The sequence below is a fragment of the Pelophylax lessonae genome (genome assembly GCF_965119305.1).
Source record: "Pelophylax lessonae genome assembly, chromosome: 4".
NCBI classification, from domain to species: Eukaryota; Metazoa; Chordata; class Amphibia; order Anura; family Ranidae; genus Pelophylax; species Pelophylax lessonae.
The window spans coordinates 456,474,508-456,500,242 of NC_138771.1; the positions used below are offsets into that span (position 1 = coordinate 456,474,508).

Genomic DNA, 25,735 nt, shown 5'->3' on the forward strand with positions numbered 1-25,735 from the left:
CCCCCCGCGCGTGTGACCGGCGGACCCGATGTCCGCTGGTCACTCGCGATCGTCGGGTGGAGAGGGAGAAAGGCAGGCGGCTAATGTAAACAAAGCCGCCTGTCATTCTCCCCTGTGTAAGAACAAAGATCATATGGTCCTGCTATGCAGGATCGTATATCTCTGTTGTTACACAAACAGCCACATCCCTTCACAGTTAGAAGCACGCCCCTAGGGACAACTCTTCTGATAATTCTTTTCACTCCTCTGTCAGAAATCTTGCAAGGAGCACGTAATCCTAGCTGGTTTATGATCAAATTATGTTCTTTCCACTTCTGGAATATGGCCCCAGCAGTGCTCACTGGAAAATTTCGAAGCTTAAAAATCCTTCTGTAAACAATGCCATCAGTATGCTTTGCAACAATAAGGTTGTGAAGGTCTTGCAACAATAAGGTTGTGAAGCTCTTTGCTTTTACCCATCATGGGATGTTTCTTGTGTGACACCTTGGTAATGAGACACCTTTTTATACGCCATCAGTTGAGACTGAACCAGCTAATATTAATTTGCACTGACAAGGGGCAGGATAGCTTTCTATTTACTGATCAATTTTAGCTGGTGTCTTGGCTTCCAGTGACTTTTTGCACCTCCCTTTCTTCCTGTGTTCAATACTTTTTCCCTGTGTCATTCCATTCTATTACACATTAACTTATTTGTTTTGGTTGTATGGATTGCATGAGTTGTTACCGACATGTGATGAAAATTCCATGTCAATAGCACCTCGAAAAATGCTCAATACTTATTTCACCCACTTTATTTATATATATATATATATATATATATATATATATATATATATACACACAGTATATCACATGCAGACATATCAATGTTGAAGAATAATACAAGTATACTGTATACTGTATGTCGTATTGTAATGCTGAGCATGCGGTTGGATTGCAATGACTCCAGAGGATTTTCAGACATTCTGGTCTGCTTTATAGAAAGAAATGGGGGTATACAGTACCTCTGTTTCCCCCTGATGAAGCAGACCCCACTGTCTGAGAAATGCATTGAGTAATCTCCATCCCACTGCATACTCAGTACTACAGTATGGCATTTACAGCAAGGCAGTGGTGCCTGAAGTAATATATATATATATGGGGGTTAATTAGTATCTGTAGAAACACATCTCATTGTAAGATTTATTTTAAATATGTTCTTATAAAAACAAAAACTTTATAGGATTGGTAAAAATTTTGTTAAATTATCTTTTGTTGATACTAGTGTTGAGCGAACACGGACTGTATTATTCGTGTTCGTACCGAATAATTGGATTTTTTTTACCCGAACACGGACACGGACACTTTACTGTATGTTCGGGTAAAAATCCGTGTTCGGTCGTTTTATTTCCGGGTTTTGCATGCTTTGGCGCTCTTTTCATGGCGGGCTTTCAACAGCCAATCAACAATCGTTTAACTGGTGTGCCTTAAGCCATCCCAGCCATGCCTGCAAATGTCTTAGTAGCTGTGATTGGCCGTCTGAAGCATGTGACCAAGTCTTTATAAGTTCGAGGCAGCCGCCGCAGCAGCGTCATTCTGCTGCTTAGCTAAGGGACAGAGCACACATCAATGTGCTGGCTGCTGATTAGGGAAAGATAGGCAGGAAAAAACCATTTGTGTCCGGATAGAATTGAGGGACAGGTCGGAGTGTTTAGGCAGGGCGAGTTGTAGGCATTTTAGGGATAGAGTCTGCTGAATTATAGGGTCAGTGTCTTCTACAAACTACAATCGATATTGCTGTGTGGGGGGTGGGGTGAATCTGCACTCAATCCTGATCTACGATCTCTTCTCAATCCTGTTAGGGACAGAGTCTGCTGAATTTTAGGGAAACTGTGTTCTACAAACTACAATCGATATTGCTGTGTGGTGTGGGATTGGAGATAGGCAGGTGTCAGTGATCCACATCCATTTTTCTGTGTGTGAGCTGCAGTGAACACAATCTTTTTGGGCTGCAGTGAACACAATCTTTTTGGGCTGCAGTGAACACAATCTTTTTGGGCTGCAGTGAACACAATCTTTTTGGGCTGCAGTGAACACAATCTTTTTGGGGTGCAGTGAACAAAATCTTTTTGGGGTGCAGTGAACACAATCCTTTTTGGTGTGCAGTGAACACAATCTTTGTGGGGTGCAGTGAACAAAATCCTTTGTGGGGTGCAGTGAACACAATCTTTTTGGGGTGCAGTGAACAAAATCCTTTTTGGGGTGCAGTGAACAACATCCTTTTTGGGGTGCAGTGAACACAATCTTTTTGGGGTGCAGTGAACAAAATCCTTTGTGGGGTGCAGTGAACACAATCTTTTTGGGGTGCAGTGAACACAATCTTTTTGGGGTGGAGTGAACAACATCCTTTTTGGGGTGCAGTGAACAAAATCCTTTTTGGGGTGCAGTGAACAAAATCATTTTTGGGGTGCAGTGAACACAATCTTTTTGGGGTGCAGTGAACACAATCTTTGTGGGGTGCAGTGAACACAATCTTTTTGGGGTGGAGTGAACAACATCCTTTTTGGGGTGCAGTGAACAACATCCTTTTTGGGGTGCAGTGAACACAATCTTTTTGGGGTGCAGTGAACACAATCTTTGTGGGGTACAGTGAACAGAATCTTTGTGGGGTGCAGTGAACACAATCTTTGGGGGGTACAGTGAACACAATCTTTTTGGGGTGCAGTGAACACAATCTTTGTGGGGTGCAGTGAACACAATCTTTTTGGGGTGGAGTGAACAAAATCATTTTTGGGGTGCAGTGAACAACATCCTTTTTGGGGTGCAGTGATCAAAATCCTTTTTGGGGTGCAGTGAACACAATCTTTTTGGGGTGCAGTGAACAAAATCCTTTGTGGGGTGCAGTGAACAGAATCTTTGTGGGGTGCAGTGAACACAATCTTTGGGGGGGTACAGTGAACACAATCTTTTTGGGGTGCAGTGAACACAATCTTTGTGGGGTACAGTGAACAGAATCTTTGTGGGGTGCAGTGAACACAATCTTTGGGGGGTACAGTGAACACAATCTTTTTGGGGTTCAGTGAACACAATCTTTGGGGGGTACAGTGAACACAATCTTTTTGGGGTGCAGTGAACACAATCTTTGTGGGGTGCAGTGAACACAATCTTTGGGGGGGTACAGTGAACACAATCTTTTTGGGGTGCAGTGAACAACATCCTTTTAGGGTGCAGTGAACACAATCTTTGTGGGGTGCAGTGAACAACATCCTTTTAGGGTGCAGTGAACACAATCTTTGTGGGGTACAGTGAACAGAATCTTTGTGGGGTGCAGTGAACACAATCTTTGGGGGGTACAGTGAACACAATCTTTGTGAGGTGCAGTGAACACAATCTTTGTGGGGTGCAGTGAACACAATCATTGTGGGGTGCAGTGAACTCAATCTTTGTGGGGTACAGTGAACACAATCTCATACTTCTGAAGATTTGAGGGTGCTGCCTGTTCCATACTCCCCCTACTCCTCATCTAGCCTTTTAGGGGTACAAACAATAGTAATTGGGGCCTAGTGTGGTTGTGTACGTGTGATATACATACACTTTTTTTGGATCATATTTTCTATTCCGCTATTTAATCAAAAACCTTTGGGGATCAGTTAAATTGGGGGATAGTCTGTGTTGGTACGTGTGAGAGAGATCCACCTTTCCAAGTTGTTGGGGTTCATCTCATACTTCTGAAGGTTTGAGGGTGCTGCCTGTTCCATACTCCCCCTACTCCTAGCCTTTTAGGGGTACAAACAATAGTAATTGGGGCCTAGTGTGGTTGTGTACGTGTGATATACATACACTTTTTTTGGATCATATTTTCTATTCCGCTATTTAATCAAAAACCTTTGGGGATCAGTTAAATTGGGGGATAGTCTGTGTTGGTACGTGTGAGAGAGATCCACCTTTCCAAGTTGTTGGGGTTCATCTCATACTTCTGAAGGTTTGAGGGTGCTGCCTGTTCCATACTCCCCCTACTCCTAGCCTTTTAGGGGTACAAACAATAGTAATTGGGGCCTAGTGTGGTTGTGTACGTGTGATATACATACACTTTTTTTGGATCATATTTTCTATTCCGCTATTTAATCAAAAACCTTTGGGGATCAGTTAAATTGGGGGATAGTCTGTGTTGGTACGTGTGAGAGAGATCCACCTTTCCAAGTTGTTGGGGTTCATCTCATACTTCTGAAGGTTTGAGGGTGCTGCCTGTTCCATACCCCCCCTACTCCTCATCTAGCCTTTTAGGGGTACAAACAATAGTAATTGGGGCCTAGTGTGGTTGTGTACGTGTGATATACATACACTTTTTTTGGATCATATTTTCTATTCCGCTATTTAATCAAAAACCTTTGGGGATCAGTTAAATTGGGGGATAGTCTGTGTTGGTACGTGTGAGAGAGATCCACCTTTCCAAGTTGTTGGGGTTCATCTCATACTTCTGAAGGTTTGAGGGTGCTGCCTGTTCCATACTCCCCCTACTCCTAGCCTTTTAGGGGTACAAACAATAGTAATTGGGGCCTAGTGTGGTTGTGTACGTGTGATATACATACACTTTTTTTGGATCATATTTTCTATTCCGCTATTTAATCAAAAACCTTTGGGGATCAGTTAAATTGGGGGATAGTCTGTGTTGGTACGTGTGAGAGAGATCCACCTTTCCAAGTTGTTGGGGTTCATCTCATACTTCTGAAGGTTTGAGGGTGCTGCCTGTTCCATACCCCCCCTACTCCTCATCTAGCCTTTTAGGGGTACAAACAATAGTAATTGGGGCCTAGTGTGGTTGTGTACGTGTGATATACATACACTTTTTTTGGATCATATTTTCTATTCCGCTATTTAATCAAAAACCTTTGGGGATCAGTTAAATTGGGGGATAGTCTGTGTTGGTACGTGTGAGAGAGATCCACCTTTCCAAGTTGTTGGGGTTCATCTCATACTTCTGAAGGTTTGAGGGTGCTGCCTGTTCCATACTCCCCCTACTCCTAGCCTTTTAGGGGTACAAACAATAGTAATTGGGGCCTAGTGTGGTTGTGTACGTGTGATATACATACACTTTTTTTGGATCATATTTTCTATTCCGCTATTTAATCAAAAACCTTTGGGGATCAGTTAAATTGGGGGATAGTCTGTGTTGGTACGTGTGAGAGAGATCCACCTTTCCAAGTTGTTGGGGTTCATCTCATACTTCTGAAGGTTTGAGGGTGCTGCCTGTTCCATACCCCCCCTACTCCTCATCTAGCCTTTTAGGGGTACAAACAATAGTAATTGGGGCCTAGTGTGGTTGTGTACGTGTGATATACATACACTTTTTTTGGATCATATTTTCTATTCCGCTATTTAATCAAAAACCTTTGGGGATCAGTTAAATTGGGGGATAGTCTGTGTTGGTACGTGTGAGAGAGATCCACCTTTCCAAGTTGTTGGGGTTCATCTCATACTTCTGAAGGTTTGAGGGTGCTGCCTGTTCCATACTCCCCCTACTCCTCATCTAGCCTTTTAGGGGTACAAACAATAGTAATTGGGGCCCAGTGTGGTTGTGTACGTGTGATATACATACACTTTTTTTGGATCATATTTTCTATTCCGCTATTTAATCAAAAACCTTTGGGGATCAGTTAAATTGGGGGATAGTCTGTGTTGGTACGTGTGAGAGAGATCCACCTTTCCAAGTTGTTGGGGTTCATCTCATACTTCTGAAGGTTTGAGGGTGCTGCCTGTTCCATACTCCCCCTACTCCTAGCCTTTTAGGGGTACAAACAATAGTAATTGGGGCCTAGTGTGGTTGTGTACGTGTGATATACATACACTTTTTTTGGATCATATTTTCTATTCCGCTATTTAATCAAAAACCTTTGGGGATCAGTTAAATTGGGGGATAGTCTGTGTTGGTACGTGTGAGAGAGATCCACCTTTCCAAGTTGTTGGGGTTCATCTCATACTTCTGAAGGTTTGAGGGTGCTGCCTGTTCCATACCCCCCCTACTCCTCATCTAGCCTTTTAGGGGTACAAACAATAGTAATTGGGGCCTAGTGTGGTTGTGTACGTGTGATATACATACACTTTTTTTGGATCATATTTTCTATTCCGCTATTTAATCAAAAACCTTTGGGGATCAGTTAAATTGGGGGATAGTCTGTGTTGGTACGTGTGAGAGAGATCCACCTTTCCAAGTTTTTGGGGTTCATCTCATACTTCTGAAGATTTGAGGGTGCTGCATGTTCCATACTCCTCTTCCTCATCCTCCCTTTAGGGTAGGAAAAAATTTAATCGGGCCTAGTCTGTGTTTGTACGTGTGAGATACACAGTTTTTTATCCTATTCCGCTATTCAATACACACCCTTTTGGTGTAAAAAACATTAAATTGCGGCATAGTTTGCATATTTGACATTTGCATATATTGTGCCTTGTTGCGCTGTTTTGGGTACTCCACCAACATGGCCAGTGGCAATGACGCCATTCTCAGCTTAACTATCCCACTTCTATGCCTCCTTGAAAAAACAATTTGGGCGATGATGGAAGAGGATGTGGCACAGGATGAGGAGGAGGAGGAGGAGGATGAAGAGGTAACATTTCAAAGGCTTTCAGGGCAGTCATTCGCAAGGGGCTCCGAGGGTGGGTTCCTGCACACACAAACGCCAGGGACACAATTGTCCAGCAGGGGCACAGTTCTGGAGGATGAGGAGGATGAGGAGGAGGAGGAGCTGGAGGAGGAGATGGAACCATGTTCACAGCAGGGTGGCACCCAGGCCAGCTCATGGCCATCACTGGTGCGTGGCTGGGGGGATACAGAGGACACGGACGATACACCTCCCACAGAGGACAGCCTTTCGTCGCCTCTGGGCAGCCTGGCACACATGAGCGATTACATGCTGCAGTGTCTCCACAACGACCGCCGAGTTGCCCACATTCTAACTTGTGCTGATTACTGGGTGGCCACGCTGCTGGATCCCCGTTACAAGGACAACGTACCGTCCTTAATTCACTCACTGGAGCGCGATCGCAAGATGCGCGAGTACAAGCGCACGCTGGTAGACGCCATGCTGCTGGCATTCCCATCTGACAGCGGGGCCACAGTGGAAGCACAAGGCAGAGGAGGAGGAGGAGGAGGTCGCCAACGCAACCAGGGCACCGCCAGCACCTCAGAAGGCAGGGTTAGCATGGCCGAAATGTGGAAAAGCTTTGTCAGCACGCCACAACAAACAGCAGCACCAGCAGCTCAGATGGAACGTCTTAGCAGGAGGCAGCATTTTACCAACATGGTGGAGCAGTATGTGTGCACACGCCTACATGTAGTGAATGACGGGTCTGCCCCCTTCAACTTCTGGGTCTCCAAATTGGGCACATGGCCTGAGCTTGCCCTTTACGCCTTGGAGGTGCTGGCGTGCCCTGCAGCCAGTGTATTATCTGAACGGGTATTTAGCACGGCTGGGGGCGTTATAACAGACAAGCGCAGCCGCCTGTCCAGAGACAATGTGGACAAGCTCACGTTCATTAAAATGAACCAGGCATGGATCCCACGGGACTTTTCCGTACCTTATGCAGAATAGCAATGGATACCGACCTTACCCACCCATTGTTCCATTTTTGCTCTTTCTCACTCTTTTGGGGTGTACCCTCATTTAAAATTTTTGAAAAGAAGCAGTGTTGGCTACCTCGTCCTCCTCCTCAGGGCCAGATTAATGTAGGGGCTATTGGAGCTGCAGCTCCAGGCCCCTACCTTTTATATAGGCCCCGGGTTGGCCATATTCACTGTTACCGCTCTTCTGTCACTTGTAAACACAGAAGTCTGGCTTCTATGCTCGCTTCCCCAGGCAGCACCCTCAGAACCTCCCCACACAGCGTGAAGGCCGGACAAGGAGGGACAGTTGGCGATGCATGGATGTGTTTATGGGCTTCAGAGACAGCATCCCATGTTGAATTAGGCATGCATGGCTGCACCCTTCCTCCTCTGGGTGCATGGCAAGGCACGGCCCTTAAGGCCCTTCAAAATCCTCAGCACCAAGCCCATGATGCTGTTAATCCGGCCCTGGTCCTCCTCCACCGCCGCTTCCACCTACACCGCCCATAGGTGTGCGCAGCCTATTGCATTAAGGTGTGCACCCCAAAGTTGAAATACACATGCATGTGTTTGCCAGCAGGGAGAGTAATGTATCGGGGCCATGTACCTGTAGGCAAGGAGAAATAGAGCAGAGCAGGTCCCAGGGAGATCTTTCCCATCTCCTCACTGGCAATGCTATGTGCCCTAGGTGATTAGGGTGTGCCCAGGCACACCCAGCACACCCTGTGCGCACGCCTATGTCACCGCCACATCCACCACCACCTCAACCTCCCTCCTACTCCATATGGGCCTCGTCCTTCAGAGATGAAGAAGAACATTGTTTTATTTTTCTGTTTTTTTTTGTTGTTTTAAGTTATTTCCCTATCCACATTTGTTTGCAGAGCACTTGCCATGCTCTTAATTACGTTTTGCTGCCATTTGCAGCACTCTAGCCCTTTCCTTTGGTGTTTTAGAGCCATTTTAGTGCCTTAAAGTTCGGGTCCCCATTGACTTCAATGGGGTTCGGTGTCCGGGAAAAGTTCGGTAAAAGTCCGGGACACGGACCCGGACTTTTTTTTAAAGTTCGGCCGAACCCGTCGAACACGGACATCTAGGTGTCCGCTCAACCCTAGTTGATACCTTTAAATTTGTTGTGAGGATATTCATACTTTTGAAAAGCCAGTATAAAGAAGGTTGTGGTGGGAAAAAAATGCTTTTGGGTTTAACCAATCATTTTTTTGCATGTTATTTGTCCATTGTCCACATAACTTAGGTTGTGGCATGGGTTGTCTTTTGCCTACTTTGTGCTAAAAGAAGCCCCTCCTTTCTCATCTCAGAAAGTAGGCAGGTATACCCTCACTTGCACACATTTTTAAAAAATCTAAGAATTAAATATTCCATCCAGCAAATACAAATAGATAACTAATAAATAGCTAAACATTAGCATATCAAAAAGTAACTCTGATACCATGTTTTGGTAGGTGCTAGAAGGCTCAGTCTCCTTCACTACAGTTCTAGGTTTTGTTTAAAAGATTTAAGAGTCTTTAGCTAAAGGCCAAGTACATACCATGACATTTAAAATATGAATGGGCATCGTCTCATAGTCCATAGTCTCTGTGGTGAACAGGACACCAGAATTAGGATCCATCCTGAACATCTTAGAGCTTCTTGGGTCTGCGCTGCCTTGGATGCTATAGATTAATCTGTTCCCGCTGTCTTGATCTGTTGCTGTAACTTTGATCACTTCAGAACCTAGTTGAACATCTTCCGGAATCTGAACAGTGTAGTGATTCTTCTGAAACTCTGGACGGTGATGATTATATGGTACAACAGAGATATAAACCTGTAATAGAAATGAATGAGAAAAAGTACATTTTGCCACACAGTACACTCTGATTATACAATCTTAGATCAGATGTCATGCTGACTATTATTAAATGTGAGGGTCTCCCTAAACAATCCATTCAATTTCTATCCAATTAGGTAGGTGAAGGTGAGTATGTGCTGCTGAGGAGAAGGGCATTAAAACAAACCTTCTTGCTTTGCCATGCATTGCACCCTCACAAATTTAAAGCTACACACCAATTCCAAATGAATCACAGCACTTGTAGATTAGAGCTTTAATTCTATGTTATAACTACTGCAAATATCCCTAAGATTTTGGTGAAAAAAATGTAAGTGAAATCTTCTGGATATTATGAAAATGTAATTATAAAAGTGTCTATAAAAGGTTTCTTTGGTTTTTATGTAATTGGCATGTAGACTTGTAGGTAAGTAGGCATGGCCAAGATCTGGTGTAAAAGAAGAGATAAATATAATGTGAAAAGGGATGGAGGGAATAGAGGCGTATAGAAGAAAGGTTAAAAGCATAAAACCCCTTCAAAAGATGGCAACTGAAATAGAGCAAGCAGTATGATGCAGAAAAGCAAGAACTCATGAATCACAATAGGATCAGTGGAAATAAGGGCAATCAAAAAGTTTAATGATGTGGATTAAAAGTGCAGCTGGCAAAGCGGTAGAACAAATAGCACCAAGTCTACTTTTAAGCCCCATTCATACTTTGTGATTTGGAATCGTGGCTGGAAGCACCATGATTCTGTTTGCGATTCCAAATCATGCTGCAGTTGCTGCAAAACATGAGGAGACCATTTGAGTGCCGTTCATTCTAAATTACACCCCAAATGCAATGCGATGTTGCCACGATTGTCGGGCTGCAATCGTGGAAAAATGTGCCTTTAAAATTGTAAGGAATAGGAGTTTATTTTCGGTGATAAGCGTGCATAGGACAAGCTGTTGAACTGAATAGGCTGACCTATGCATGACATGCAAAATCACATGAGGAACTTGCTTCGAAATTCACAAGCTACTGAAAGTCTAGTTTGTTAAAGTAAACCTGCAATGAGTAAAATAAGAGGGCTATGATTTCTGACCTCTCATTCTTAAAAATATATACTCCTGATAGAAATATGGGGTTGCCATTGCTGTTCTTCACGTAAAAAAGGAACTTGTGAGAAATGGAACCAAGGAGATCAACACTTCTTGAAGTATTGAATGGCCAGCGGATGTCAGGGTACAAGTACCTGTAAACATAGCAGTGTTCCTGCCTGGCTAGTGTAGGCAATGGGAATAGTTCACTGGCTGCACATTTTTTCGTGGTCAGGGACTCAGGAAGTATAAAGACCTTGGATCAGCATGACAGTCAGGCAACTTGTGTTTTTCTAAACCTACTTTTATCAGTACAGGTTTTCTTTAAGACTAATGAAAGCTAGCATGTAATTGAGGGTTATGGTTTACGGACTCAGATTCTTCCCCACCTCGGTAAAGGTTCCACAAATGCAATCTTTTGATCCCAATCCTAATACTTTCCTCTCTGGGCACTGTCCTTTGCAAATCAGTACCTGTATCCCCAGGTGCATACAAAAACTAGCATTGTTCTATTATAGTTATAAAAAAAGAAGATAGTCATTAACATTTTATGCTACCATATGATGCCATGCAGGAGAATTAAAAGGTATTCAAGGTGGTATGCATATTTGCTAGTAGAAAATAGGGGGCAAAAAATCACAAACTAAACAATATGCAGGACATTGGAAAACAAAATTCAAGTAATGTCTCAACCCTTCATGTTGTACAGAATACAGCTCATAGAAAAGTGAGGCTATAAAAGAATGTCATATCTATTTTCCATTAGTAGTAACAGCGAAAATGTAAAGATAGGTAATTTATTTCCATTGGATATAGTAAAAATTTTACACCATATATATGACAACATAGTGCAGTCCCTTTCTATCCCCTTTCTCACATAAATAACACATTTGTCCCAAAAGGGCTGGTCTTCTAAAACTGGAGAAATAGTTAAGCCACCATCTATACCAACCAATCAGATCTCTTACTTAATTTTTTAATTTTTTTTCATCAATTAACATTTACCACCAGAAACGTTAAACATAATCTGGGCTGCCGAAACAAATCTATGTAAACAATGGTAATAAAGGGAAAGTCTATTCTGAGTTCAAACAAGATCAGGTCATGTAAGAAGAAAAGAAAAAGAAAAAACAAACAAAAAAAAAAACTTATAAAGTAAATTGAGAAAAAAGATCCAAGAATGATATGTTTTACAACAGTTGACTCCTGACAGTGTATAAATATAAAGATAAAACCAACGTTAAAAACTGGAAAAAAAAGTATCTGCTTGGCTCAGTGTTTGACAAAAGGATCCAGTGTGTAATTATTTAATGGAGCATGGAGAATGCATGCATACATTTTAAGTATTTGGCTTTGATTTGGTTCCTTAAGCATTAGGCCGGTGACTAATTTATCAAACTTAACATGTATAGCCAAGATAAGCATGTGTGCTAACAGTAGACAAGCCAGGTATTCCCAAAACTGTCAAAGGTTACAGAAACAAAAGGCTTGAGTTTTAGAGGAATTAAGGATAAAAAAAAAACTGTGCTCACGTGTATCAAAACAGCTAGTACAAAACAAGGAACATTTGCATCTGTCCTCAGTCATTTAGCTCTGTACTCTAAAGCTGTCACGGAAAGACCTTATACATGAGTCTTGACTACTGAAGCGTAGCTAACAACTACAGAAAAAATCCAGCTCATTTGTAAATGAGGTACACAATCATACAGGCACCTGTCAGCTAATGAATTCTGTACTGACCTTAAAAGATGGCAGAAAATAAGGCAAGGTGTAGAAACGGTGGTGGGCAATTGGTCAGCTACATGGCTGCAGGGTCCCCTACCACACATGCTTGCTAGTTTAAATAAGTCCTAACGGGCACACAAGAATCACCAGGAGCAGCCCTGTAAAATTCCTCAGTTCAAACAGGGTATCACCATGAGCAGCATTTTTGATATTTCTCAGTCTAGGCCAGGGATCACCATGAGGAGCCTCTGTGATATTCTCACTCTAATCTAGGTTTTGGGTCAGGGAGGGGATTACCCAGAACAGCCTCTCTGGCATTCACTAGGTGAGACAGGGGATCACTAGAAATAGCCTCTGTGGCATTTCTCAGTCAGTTTTAGGGATCCCAAGGAGCAGCTTCTGGGAATCACCAGTAAAAGCCTTTCTTGTATTCCTCAGCTCAGACTGGGAATCACCAGGTACAGCCTCTTTGACATTTCAAAGTCACAGTGAGGAGTCAATAAGAACAGCCTCTATGGCCTTGCTCAGGCATCCCTTGAGCCCATATGAAAAGCTGAGCAGCTGAGACCTTTACTCTAACCCTATGACCATATCTACCACAAACTTTAAAAGTGGGGAGGCACCCATAAAAGACAACCAAACAATTCCATAAGCTTTCAAGCTGCAACATGCAAAGGAGTTGTTGGGTGAAAACATTTTGTGTAACAATCTTTGCATGCTTCACTTTAGTGGGAAAACATAAAGGCTTCCATAGTAACCGCAATTCTGTGTTATGTACTGTAAAAAAATACGGGCTAATAAAATATATTTCCTGCAAGGGAGGATTTATTTGCACATACAGGGAGGTGAGTCTGCCTGAGGAAGCCCTGGCAAAAAGTGGCTGCAACATCAACATTTACCAGTACAAAAAAACAATGTTCATTTTCATGGAACATGGGGCAAATGTTTTTAAGAGCGTCAATCTGCTTTGAGCCAAATCAGTTTAACATAACCATTATACTCCAATCAGCTGTGTCACTCAAAGTGTTTTACGAGCACACAAAAAGTTCTTCTTTCTGGAGTTCTCTTGTAAGAGACAATGCAATGGTCACTGCTGATCACAAACACAAAGCAAAACTTGGATCTGCTTGGGTGGATTGAACCTAAATGCAGAACATGCTGCAATGTATCATGTTTCAGGAAAATTACAGAAAATGTTTTTGCCTTCCCTCTTGCAAACAACTGAACCATGCCAGTAAGCTGGCAACGCACAAGAGCTCCCAATACTCCATTAGAAATAATTACCATCAGAAAGAAGATCACTTCTTTATCTGATATGCATGTGCATTGTACAGGACATGTCAATGCATGCAATGCAAAGCTCTTTGGTATCAGAAAAAATTTCCGATTTGCAGGATTGTGTTACCAACGGCTGGCACTGATTTCATGATCTTCATTTCACACATGGTCAGGTTGTCACATGTTCTGTAGCACTTATTCATGGGAACCTAATCCTATAATGCAAGCTGCTTTACAAAAGGGTTACTGATATTACACACATATACATATGTAAACATTATCCCTTTGGACTTTGCACTTCCAGGTGAGTTTTCATTGATACAGAACCATGATCTTTCAATTGTCCCTGTGATGAAGGGAATGCATTTACCATGATAAGCTGTGATACTATCTGACCTGAGTATACTTTCTTGTATAAGCCTTTTTAGTACAACCTTCATTTTTTTGTTTGATAAGTTGTGGTCAGGCAAAACATTCTTCCAAAAGTCACAATGGAGTTGGTCAAGGTACAAGTTGAAGTTGATTGTGGACTTGTAAAGGTTACTTTTTGTTAAATACAAAAGAGTAAATCTATTTTAAAACCATCATTCTAAATTCATGAGCTGTCTAATTTACTCATCACTATCAAGTAAGCAATTTCCTACCTTACATGAGAAAATTAGCAGCTTTAGGGCCATGTGCCACTGGAAATCCTGTTACTGACAGAAACCCACCAACAATGAGATCTCTAAAGAGACTACTCACCTGCTCCTATGGTGTCGCTCCCTAGCTAGACAAAACACTGTAGATCCTCGATTGCCAGAGAAGGAGAAGATAGATACCTAACTATCCAATTCCTTTTCAGGTGAAGAAGATCCAGCGGATGGGCACAAAATCGATTAGGTCGATTTTGTGCCCGGAACTCCGCTTTAAGTGACACCTCACTGGTTCATGTTTATATGAGTAGATTTCTGTATCACCAGAGCTAAATCAGAATAATAGGTTCTCTGCACATGGATAACATTTTGGTTGTACAGCCCTTACTGATGCACAAGGGTAAACAAGTGAGAAAAAGAAGCAGCCTCCAAAGTATAAGGTAGGGTGGAGGGTGACCCTGTTTGGAAGGAAGTCCTGCTGTTACAGCCTACTGTAGACAAACAGAAATGTACTTCTGTTACTACTAATGCGTTATGATTGCTTGACAACATTAGGGATTGCACAGAGCCGATTATCAAAAAGCCTATGTCAGGCACAACACCAACACATAGGAGAAACAACTGAGGCATGGACACCCTTGTGTCCAATGCCTTATCTGAGCCCTGTGATAAATAAGCTGGTAACTTTTGCACACATATGGTCTTTTAGGCCAGTGCATAAATGTATACAAGGGGGCTTCAAACTATGGCCCTCCAGTTGTTCAGGAACTACAATTCCCATCATGCCTTGTCATGTCTGGTAATGTCAGAGTTTTACAATGCCTCAGGGGACGTGTAGTTCCACAACAGCTGGAAGGCCGTAGTTTGAGGATCCCTGATGTATACAGTATGTGGTATAGTTTAATGCTCACTGTTTTCTTACTATAAGATGACTTGAATTGTAGGTCATTATTTGACTTCTTTATATAACACCAACTAATTCGGGAACTCTTAAAACAGCATAAATCCCTATGTCATCAACATTTAAATCATTATTTCATTTAGTTTGAATAGCAAACACTACAAAGGTAAAATTTACCTGGGTGCTAACAGCCCGGAAACCATCTGTAACCTGCACAGTAAGGTTATAAAAGGATCTCTTGCTTGCTTGCAAAGGTCGAGCTATGACCAAACCGCTGGTGGTCTTGTCGATGTCAAAATCCAGCTCATCGTTTCCACCTTTGGTAAAGACAGAATTACACTGATAGACTAAAGCAAATGTTATATACAGTTTAAGGTTAACTCTGGACAGCCTGTAATGACCCTAGGACTTTGGTGTTCTTTGACATTTTTTTTTATTCCCAGTCTTCAATGACCTGGGCTCACTTTTGGTATTATCTGATCATTTTTCAATGCCATCAGAAGACTAACCCTAGAAACAAGGTAAGATGTTTGCTAAAACTGGCCATAGACCTGGTTACTTTCAGGCAAATTCAACATTTCCGATCAGACAGAAATCAAACATGCAATGAAAAGTTGTTGCCTGAAAACAAGCAAGGAAAGGGAAAAAGTCTTTCCTTTGTGTCTGGCGTATCTATATGCTGGCTGAGATCTATGGCTGCCCTAAATGTACAGTACCACAAAACAGGGGAAATAATAATTATTACATGCCAATAAGCTGAGATTATGATTTAAGAAATGTATACATGTATAGTAGATGTATCGTTTTTACAAGAGCAGTGATTTTATTAATGCTTAAAGTGAAAGAATAAAAATGAAAAAAACCTTTAAATATTGTGCCTGGGAGGTCCCCTCAATGTGCCTGCAAAGTGGCGCATTTGTACGATGTATGTACCCTGTTGCAGCAATACTGACATTTCTAATGGAAAAAATTTAATTCAAACTTGCTCACGGCTGTAATGTATTGTCGGCTCCCAGCAAAAGAGATAGAAAAACATGAAAAAAATGGCGTGGGGTACCCCATGCCCAAATAAAAAAAAAAATGGCGTGGGGTCTCCCTAAGAATTCATACCAGACCCTTATCCGAGCATGCAGCCTGGCAGGCCAGTATAGTGGGGGGGGGGGGTGAGTGAGCGCCCCCCTCCTGAACCATACCAGGCCGCTTGCCCTCGACACAGGGGGGGTGCTTTGGGGTGCCCCCCAAAGCACCTTGTTCCCATGGTGATGGGGACAAGGGCCTCTTCCTGGCAACCCTGGGCTGTGGTTGTGGGGGTCTGCGGGTGGGGGCTTATTGGAATCTGGAAGCCCCCTTTGACAAGGGGGCCCCCAGATCCCAGCCCCCCATATGTGAATAGATATCGGGTACATCGTACCCGTACCCATTCACCAAAAAAATGTAAAAAAGGAAAAACCACATAAGACAGTTTTTGATAAGTCCAGGACTACAACATATCTATACATTTTAAAAGTGGGGTATGCCTGTACACTACACTGACTGAACTAAACTGACTCAATACACTATCCACTAACTACCTGCCTAATCTCTATTGTCACACACTATACACGGCTGCAGTGTAAGCAGTAGCCTTATATAATGTGGGGGGTGGACTTAGCCCCTGAGCCAGGATTGGCTAAAGGCCCCCTGCCTTTGGCCAATCATGGCTCTGACAAGACATTGTGCTGTGATTGGCCAAAGTATACAGGTCAGGTACATGCTTTGGCCAATCACAAGCACTTAATGCACTGCAATCGCGCAGTGCATTATGGGGGCGCTCATCGGCGGGCGAACTTCCTGCCGAGCCCCTTGGGTGTTTGTGTATGTTCAGCGAACACACGAACACCCGATGTTCGAGTCTATCTTACATTCGACTCAAACATCAAGGCCATCACTAATGTCTAATAATATTTGCATATGCCATGCAAACTTTTAGTTCAGGAATCTTATGATATATTACTATTTTCTTTCAAAGAATATGAAGAAAATGTAAAAAACAAAACTACTAGGTATTGGTTGAAGAGAAAAACTGAAACCTACCTGTAATGTCAAACCAGCACTGACTGTACAGTTCTGTACTTAATAGCCCCAGCATGTGGTTCACCGGATCAGTTTCCATAACTTGAAAGGTAAACAGTGGCTCGTCAAATGTTAGAGGCTCATCTGAGGGTGCAGGGTTGTGGATCCATTGGATGTGCAGCCTCACATTGGAAGATCGAGAGGGGTTTCCGCCATCTGTAGCTCTGACCTGCAGTCACAATGTGGTTCTTGGTTATGGTTCTCCTAATATTTAGGTAGGTACATTAGGTTACTGTTATCACACATGCTACTGTGTTTTTGGTAAAATGTCCAGCTTTACTATAATAAACACTATATCTGGAACTATTAAAGTATACTTGTGGACTTTGAAGGGCAATATAAAACTAAAAACAAGACTGAGATAATAATAGACTCAAATATTATCGCAATCACCCTGCGCTATACCTTCATCCGTGGATTTATCATTCTCCTGAGGACTTTGGCTCATTCACAGATGCGGACTCTTTAAGGGTTTTCATAGCGCTGCTTATGTGTCGAACTTTTCTATCCTACTGACTTCTGAAGGGATTAACGCATGTTTTTTGCAATATAAAACTAAGCTGATGATAATTTCTAGTGTCTTCCTCACTTACTGTTAATATGGTGTAGCTCCCTGCTGGGAATGCTGCTGTGGAAGAGATGACACCAGTTGTGGGATCAATTGTGAAGACATCTGTCTCCTGTTCAGTAATACTATACATCACTTGGCCATTTATTCCTTTGTCCTTGTCCATTGCTATGAGCCTGTATATCGGAGCAGGTTCAGTGGATTCAGCACGTTCTGGGAGCTGGGCAGTGAAGAGTTTTTGGGAAAACGTAGGAGTATTGTCATTCACATCTAACACCTGTATGACAAGTCGAGAGGTGGACTGCAGAGGAGGGGTGCCATTATCAGACACTGTCACCTGTAGAAGAGACAGAAAATAGATTGATGAGTAATGTTTTTTCACATTGGTTTTCTTACTAATAGAGCACTTTTTCATTTGAAGGAGTCCTTAGCTGGGCATTACATGACATAGCTGACTTTGATGCAGCGGGCTTAGACAGACATTTTAACATCTGTATAATCCTGAAACATGAATGAGTGCAGCAAACACAGATAAAAAAATGTAATAGATTTAACTGGATATGCTTGAAAATTTCAGACAGCCCTGATTATTTCAAAGATGTTGTCACAGATTATAGGAAAAAGAGAACTTGACAAAATGTTTAGATAATAGTCTTTTGTGATTTAATTTGAATGTTTTGAAGTTTTATACTCATTATATCTTTTTATAATGGATAATTATTATCCATTGACTAAAGTTACATGTATTTGGCTCAAGAGGAAACTCCACCTTTATGAAGCTCTTATTTAGGGGTACAATACCCACATTATCAACCTCCTAGCTTAAGAAGTCAGTCAAAACAGCATCTTCTTGTCAACATGACTCATAACGCAATAGGACTCACAGGGCCGGTGCTAGACTATTTTACACCCTAGGCAAGACCAGCTATTTGCGCCCCCCCAAAAAAAGAAAAAAAAATGGAAGGGGTTAAAAACTCCTCTATGTCATACCCAGTGACCCTGATCTGATGCTTCCTCCATGTTATGCTCTCATACCTAGTGACCCCCATATTCCTCCATGTCACACCCGGGGATCCTGATGTCCCTCAATGTCACACCCAGGGACCCTGATGTTTTTCCATGTCACACCCTGGTACCCCAATATTCCTCCATGTCATGCTGTCATACCCACTGACCCCAATGTTCCTTCATGTCACACCCAGGGACCCCATGTTCCTCCATGTCATGCTGTCAAACCCAGTGACACAATGTTCCTCTATGTCAGACCCTGATGTTCCTCCATGTCACACCTGGGGACCCTAATGTTTCTCTGTGCCACATCTGGGGACCCCATTCCCCCATGGCACACCCAGGGACCCCAATTCCTCATGGCTCACCTGGTGACCCCGAACCCATTACACCCGGTGACCCCTATCCCCCATGTCACACCTGGTGACTCCGATTCCCCATGGCACACCTGATTACTCCGATTCCCTTTCATACCAGGGATGCTCCATGTAACACCCAGGGACCCCGATCCCCTGTTCTGGGCACACTCACTGGGTGGTATGAAGAGAGTGGCCCGCACTCTGCCCTCCTTCACTGTGATCCTGCTGATTCCTTCCCCCAGGACAAAGCAGCAGTCAGAGAGCTCCACACTTATTTCATCGCCAACCTCCTCAGACCCTTCAGGTGCCTCGACGCTTCTGCTCCAGTAAAGGTTCCGCCCTCCAGTGCTGAGCTCTGGCTCAGGTTCAGTTTTCCTCAGCTCCCTGCTTAATACCGACCCAGGGAAATGAACGGCTACCCATCAGCTCAGTGCAGAGAGTCACTTCCTGCCCAGGGTTAAGGCCGCTCAGCTCCAGCCGAAGAGGATCATCATTCAGGCAGCTCGCTGGTGGACTCACTTCCTGCCTCTTGGGGCTCCCCAACAGTGGTGGAAAGCCAGGGCCTGGTAGTTCCGCACTGCCCAAGACACCTGGCATCTTCCACTGCCCCTTCTTCCTCCCCCACAGCTGCCCCTCCCCTCAGCTCACAAAGATCATTCATGATGGAGAGAAAGTGCCGACTCGTGGCTGCGCCCCTAGGTGGAAATGCGCCCTAGGCAGCTGCCTAGTTTGCCTAGTGGAAGCACCGGCCCTGATGACTCATGGTGGACAAACCTCTTTGAGCTTGGTAATATGTTGGTGATGCCAAGGAGATGATGATGCATTGATAGGCATCCATAGATAGCAGAACACCCCAACTCCTCAACCTACTGAATAAGGAAGATTTACAGGAAAAGCATTATTTCTGGATTGCACTGGGGAATGTATATAGAAGGCAATGACAGGTAAAGTGTATGTATAAGCAAAACTTTTTTTGTAGTAAAGAAAAAATCAGGTGCGCTAAATTCACGTGTGTCACAAGTCAGGAGGTGTATGACACTATAATAAGTATCTACCACACTCCTGTGATGTGTACCTTGGTTGATGTGCAATCAGAATGGGTATACAATAACACTATATACTCATATACATAAACATAAATGTAAATATGACAGTGATGAATAAATCGTGGTGTATCAATGTCACTCCAGTGAAAGTCAAAAAGGACAACACAAACGTGCACGCTGAAAATGTTCAACATAAAGTGTCCAATAATTCAACCGTTGCCACCTCTGTGTGATAGGTGCAAAACATAAGAAAAGGTGCATGTAGTTCCAACTATTCCCACACAGGCTTATGGTAAATCCACCTAGTAGATTCCCCTTGGGCTTGTCTGGTGCAGATAGGTCCCACCACCTTATTGGGGATTAGCCCCTTACCGGAAGGGAGAAGGTCAAGGGCGGAGTGTCTACTCAGTGGTGTAGTAGGGATTCCGGGAGAGCAGGTGAAACACTCAAGTGATAAATATAGCCTCTTACCAGATCGCTCGATAATAGGGCATGTATCAAACTGGTGTCATGGTGCCTCTTCCCAATCCTGATCCTCCACACTCTGAGTATATCTCTCTGCTATCACGGGTAAGGACTTCCACATGTGTCAGATTCAGGCAGTAGACTGTCCCTTGGCATTCTCACATTCAATGCAGGACTATGTTCCCTGAATCTCTCTTGCTGACATCAGAGGACCTTAGAATGCCGGAGTGCAGGGGTTGCAGTGACCAGTCTAGCAGCACAGAGGGAGCCTTACAAGTCTAATTCCGATAAGAAACACTTTTCAGCTTTTGGAGATCGTTTTGGCGCCCTGTAAACTCTTTCTTCTGCGCCACACCACACCATACGACATTTAGAGAAATATTAGAACCCCTATAAACTTCACATCAACTCTCTTAAAATGTAAATACAAATAAAGTCTTAGGAATTACCCAAACATATGAAAATTATATTGCATCAAATAATTTCTTTTTAGCTACCACAGTACATACCTCTAAAATATGTTCCTCTTTGTTCTCCCGATCTATCAGTTTCTCAGTTGTAGAAATTAAACCTAAAACAGGGAAATACAACTTTACTTGTTGATACTCAATACCTATAACACAGAACTTCACATTGTACTATTTGCATCCAAATTGGTTACATGACATAACCCAAATGTAATATGAGAAAATCAACTATTTATGAAAAATAAGTTTTTTATAAGATCTATGTATCATAGTTCTAGAAATGGTTTGATATAGTTTACATATGAAAGTCCACACCTGATGAGCTGAGCACCTGGAATGTATTTAGCTGATTTAAATTGGAATTTACTTTGGGCTTTAAAATGTAGCTACCATACTGGGGCATACATTCAAGATAAATAAACTAGTATAAAATTATTGAGAACTGGACATATCATGTTTAATTGATTCTCCCAAGGCATCCTACAAACCCCATTTAACTACACAACCTACAAACCTCATTTATCTGGGCTGATCTATAGGACCACAAATAAGGTTATGAAAAAAAAACCATGAAAATCACCCATGATTTCTAGATAAACATATGTTTTAAAAAGCCACCATATTAGTATGACATGTTATGAACCAGCAAGCATATGTTTTAACTCCAGCAACAGACGTCAACCAGAGCATGTAGGTGCTGCGGACAGGAACTTCCCATGATAAATGTTAGCTTGCTTTTATTTAATATGGACTCCATCAGATTAAAAAACCTCAGTGTTCAACTACTGTTTAGATATAGATATTGGAAGACAACGTCTAACTCGCCTAGAGGGACAATGTGTCGAGATGAATGGTTTACTCTAGTAGCTATTTCAGGTTGGTAAAGAAGGTTTCCTATTTAGGCGGCTCTTCACAGTGCTTCAAGTGCCCGGGGAAGACTGGTGTGCAAGAAAGAAAGCTTCAGAATTTGATAAAAGTCATATTCTGTCAAAGCCAATATAAAGTATTAGTGATTTTTGAAAGGTTCCCTTCATTAGGGCTTTATAAATGCCAAAGAACACAACATACACTATATTACCAAAAGTATTGGGATGCCTGCCTTTACACGCACATGAACTTTAATGACACCCCAGTCTTAGTCTGTAGGGTTCAATATTAAGTTGGCACACCCTTTGCAGCTATAACAGCTTCAGCTCTTCTAGGAAGGCTGTCCACAAGGTTTAGGAGTGTCCATGGGTATTTTTGACCATTCTTCCAGAAGCTCATTTATGAGGTTAGGCACTGATGTTGAAGGAGAAGGCCTGGCTCTCAGTCTATGCTCAAATTCACCCCAGAGGTGTTCTATCCAGACTGAGATCAGGATTCTGCGCAGGCCAGTAATGCAGTACAGTCTTTTACAAGCAGGGTATATGGAAAATAAAAACTGTGCAAGCTAATCCCTGTATGATGGTTCATCACTGTGAATTTCTGTCTGTGGTTCACAGTCAGACAGGGAAATCAAGGAGTAGAAGATCTCCTCTCTCTTGTTCCTACCACCTGTTTGAAGTATTTAGTAATTCAATTTAGAAATCAGTGGCAATGCAAGAAAAGCTCTCACTCTGAACATACGACTGCACCACAATCTGCCTTATACCTCTCACAAGGGAATTATATAGCCTGCCATTCTTTTGAGAATGCTAGTACCCGGGTTGTCATGTTGATACTTTGGCTTCAGTACTGAGTCGCTGACCTGAACAAATATAGAGATAAGTAGTTCTTGCAAACCAAGCCGCTCAGACTGTATGGAAATGAAGTTCTGTGCCCACCACTGTGAGTGCTGGCTGGGAAGGAAGCTTGTCTATGGTCCAGGCAATGGTAGAGAATAGCTAGGTGTCCCAGGAGCTGCACATCGGAGCTCCAGTGGGCGGTATGAAACACTTTGGGTGCGTGGCCTGGTGGGGGTCCAGGCTGAGACTGCAATTTGCTATCTTAAAGCAGATCTTGACTTGATGTGTGACTCCCAGGACAAGAAGTTTTGGCACTTTTCCAAAACTCAGTTACAGCATCCTTGTCCCACATATTTCATTCAAAAGTATTAAAGACAAACACTGCCAGGGAAAAAGTAAGGTGTTGTCAATGTTTAATGGTAAATCTTTCACTATTTAAAGATGATTTATGATTTCTAGTTATGTTTGCTCTGAATATATGGATCCCCAGGGTATATATGCCTTGTGTAAGTATGGGTATATTTAACATTTTATTAGTATTTTAATAGCTGTTCATTCCCAATCAACCCCCTAAAAAGTGTATCTACCAATTATCTAGCAGTGTTCTGTGGTCCCCACACATGAACATCCAGAAATGGCCCGAAAGGTGCATATGCACTGCTGGGATAAGGTTATCCAGTGCCCAGGGCAAGGATGCCAAACTGCGCCCCCCTTCCCTTAGGGTTCAGGGCACCCCAATCCCTGCATTAAACCATTGCGCCCAGGGCAGCCGTCCCTCCTGCCCACATCTTGTCCGGGCCCTGTGCATATGCATTGGTTAAACATTAAGTGGCATACTGAAATACATACACATTTGTATATGCAATGTACAACATATCCTCGCTTTTCAAAGTGCCATAGAAGATTTTAGTGTTCTGTAGTTCAGGCATAAAAATTCCAATACTGATAATAATTTACATAAAATCGATTTTCTCTTCTACCTTTAGGTTGCATTTGAAAGCTTATTTTTATAATGATTGCTGTTGTCCTAAACTGAAAGTTGATACACAACCTTCAGCCAGTTCTTTATATCTATACTGGTAAATTACCATTATATCTATACTGGTATATTGCACAGTCTTGAAAAGAAACAGCTGTGTGGGAGGAAGCCTTCTGCCTTCAGCAATAGTGAATAGCAGCTCGGCATTGTTATAGCCGCACTCCTGTTGGAACAGGTAGAAAGAGGATCAGCTGTGTATTGTTATTTGTTCAACAGAACCTTTCAGCAGAGGTTGCTGGGCTGTTTCTCTGTGTGAAAGAAAGCCAGGAATTTTAGGGCTTAACCTACTTGAGGCAGGACAGGCCATCAATGCCAAGTTCCCCTTGGTACTCTGTTTACTACTGCAAATAAAAGGAGTCTGTAGATGCCCTGTGCAGGCAAGCAGAGAATAGTTTTGCCTAACCCCAAATACGTTTCTTTGCAGAGAAAACAAAGGATGTCTTTGGCTCAAATTCATGGCAGTTTGTAGACTTTATACACCATATTGAATCATTTACCTAATGCATCTGCAACCTTTGTCTGCATCCTACTTCTGGTAAAGCACCTAGTATTGACGCAATGTAAACTTCTGCTAATCGCCTTATTGTCAATACATTAAATGATACCTGTCACATATACATGAGTAAACACATGCACATAACCAGTTGCAATATTCCTGGAAAACTGGGGGGACACTTTCTCGCTATACGAAAAAATGGCAGCGCTTAGTGTGTTACCAACAGTATATCGGCTGTCCTGTGTGTCTGTCCTGCAGAAAGAGGGATATTTGGCAGCTATGCCGTTGTTATTCTTCATACAGTGTCTTGAAATTCATACCCCTTGGCATTTTCCACGATTTGTCATGTTACAACCAAAAATGTAATTGTATTTTACTGGGATTTTATTTGATAGACCAACACTAAGGTTCTCTGACGGCTTCACAGAAAAGCTATATTTATACTAAGATTAAATTACACACAAGTAGATTCTTGCTAATTAGGTGACTTCTGAAGGCAATTGGTTCCACCCTCCAGTAGGACAACGACAATAAACATACAGCCAAGGCTACAATGGAATGGTTTAGATCAAAGCATATTCATGTGTTAGAATGGCCCAGGCTAATTCCAGACTTAAATCCAATTGAGAATCTGTGGCAAGACTTAAAAGTTGCTGTTCACAGAGGTTCTCCATCCAATCTGACAGAGCTTGAGCTATTTTGCAAAGAATGGACAGAAATGTCACTCTCTAGATGTGCAAAGCTGGTAGAGACATCCCCAAAAAAGACTTGCAGCTGTAATTGCAGCGAAAGGTAGTTCTATAAAGTATTGACTCAGGGGGCTGAATAGAAATGCATTCCACACTTTTCAGATATTTATTTGTAAAAAAAATTGAAAACCATTTATCATTTTTGTTCCACTTCACAATTATGTGCCACTTTGTGTTGGGCTATCACATAAAATCCCAATGAAATATTGGATTTTTGGTTGTAACATGACAAAATGTGGAAAATTTCAAGACATATGAATACTTTTTCAAGTCACGTTAAGCTTTTAATAAAGTTGATGCCGATGTACCCATAAACGCATCCTTAACCACACCTCCCAACTGTCCTTTATCACATGAGACTATCCGCGGGTTTAAACAAAATCCTGGGCTGTTGCGTTCTGTAATACCTTCTTGCTGATAGTACCTTAGAGTACTAGCTGTGATGTCATCCAGAAAGGCAATAGAGCAGGATACCAAACAGGACTAACAAGCAGGGAAAATCACCAAATGCTGGAGTTTAATACTAAAGGGAATTGGGGTTCAGAGAGAAGAATGGGTCTAATGTGGGTGGAGGTTGGGGGCTTTAATGCTGATGAAGGGGACTAATGCAGGTGGTGGTGATGCTGGGAGTAAATTTCTTCCTCCTATAATCATCAATGTTGGGGAGCGGGTTCTGAATGAAGACTAATGTTGGGGGATGG

General features: G+C 42.5%; 1 protein-coding gene across 1 annotated transcript in view; it reads right to left on the reverse strand.

Annotated features, from left to right (window-relative positions):
* FAT2 (FAT atypical cadherin 2) overlaps window positions 1–25,735 on the reverse strand; it is a 190,950-nt gene that overhangs the window by 59,500 nt on the left and 105,715 nt on the right. Inside the window, exons 4-8 of the mRNA XM_082253266.1 lie at window positions 21,087–21,148; window positions 17,725–18,036; window positions 17,093–17,300; window positions 15,197–15,336; window positions 9,123–9,398 (exon numbers count right to left, since the gene is read on the reverse strand). Of these exons, the coding sequence (XP_082109392.1) occupies window positions 9,123–9,398; window positions 15,197–15,336; window positions 17,093–17,300; window positions 17,725–18,036; window positions 21,087–21,148 (998 nt within the window). The remainder of the gene's footprint in view (window positions 1–9,122; window positions 9,399–15,196; window positions 15,337–17,092; window positions 17,301–17,724; window positions 18,037–21,086; window positions 21,149–25,735) is intronic.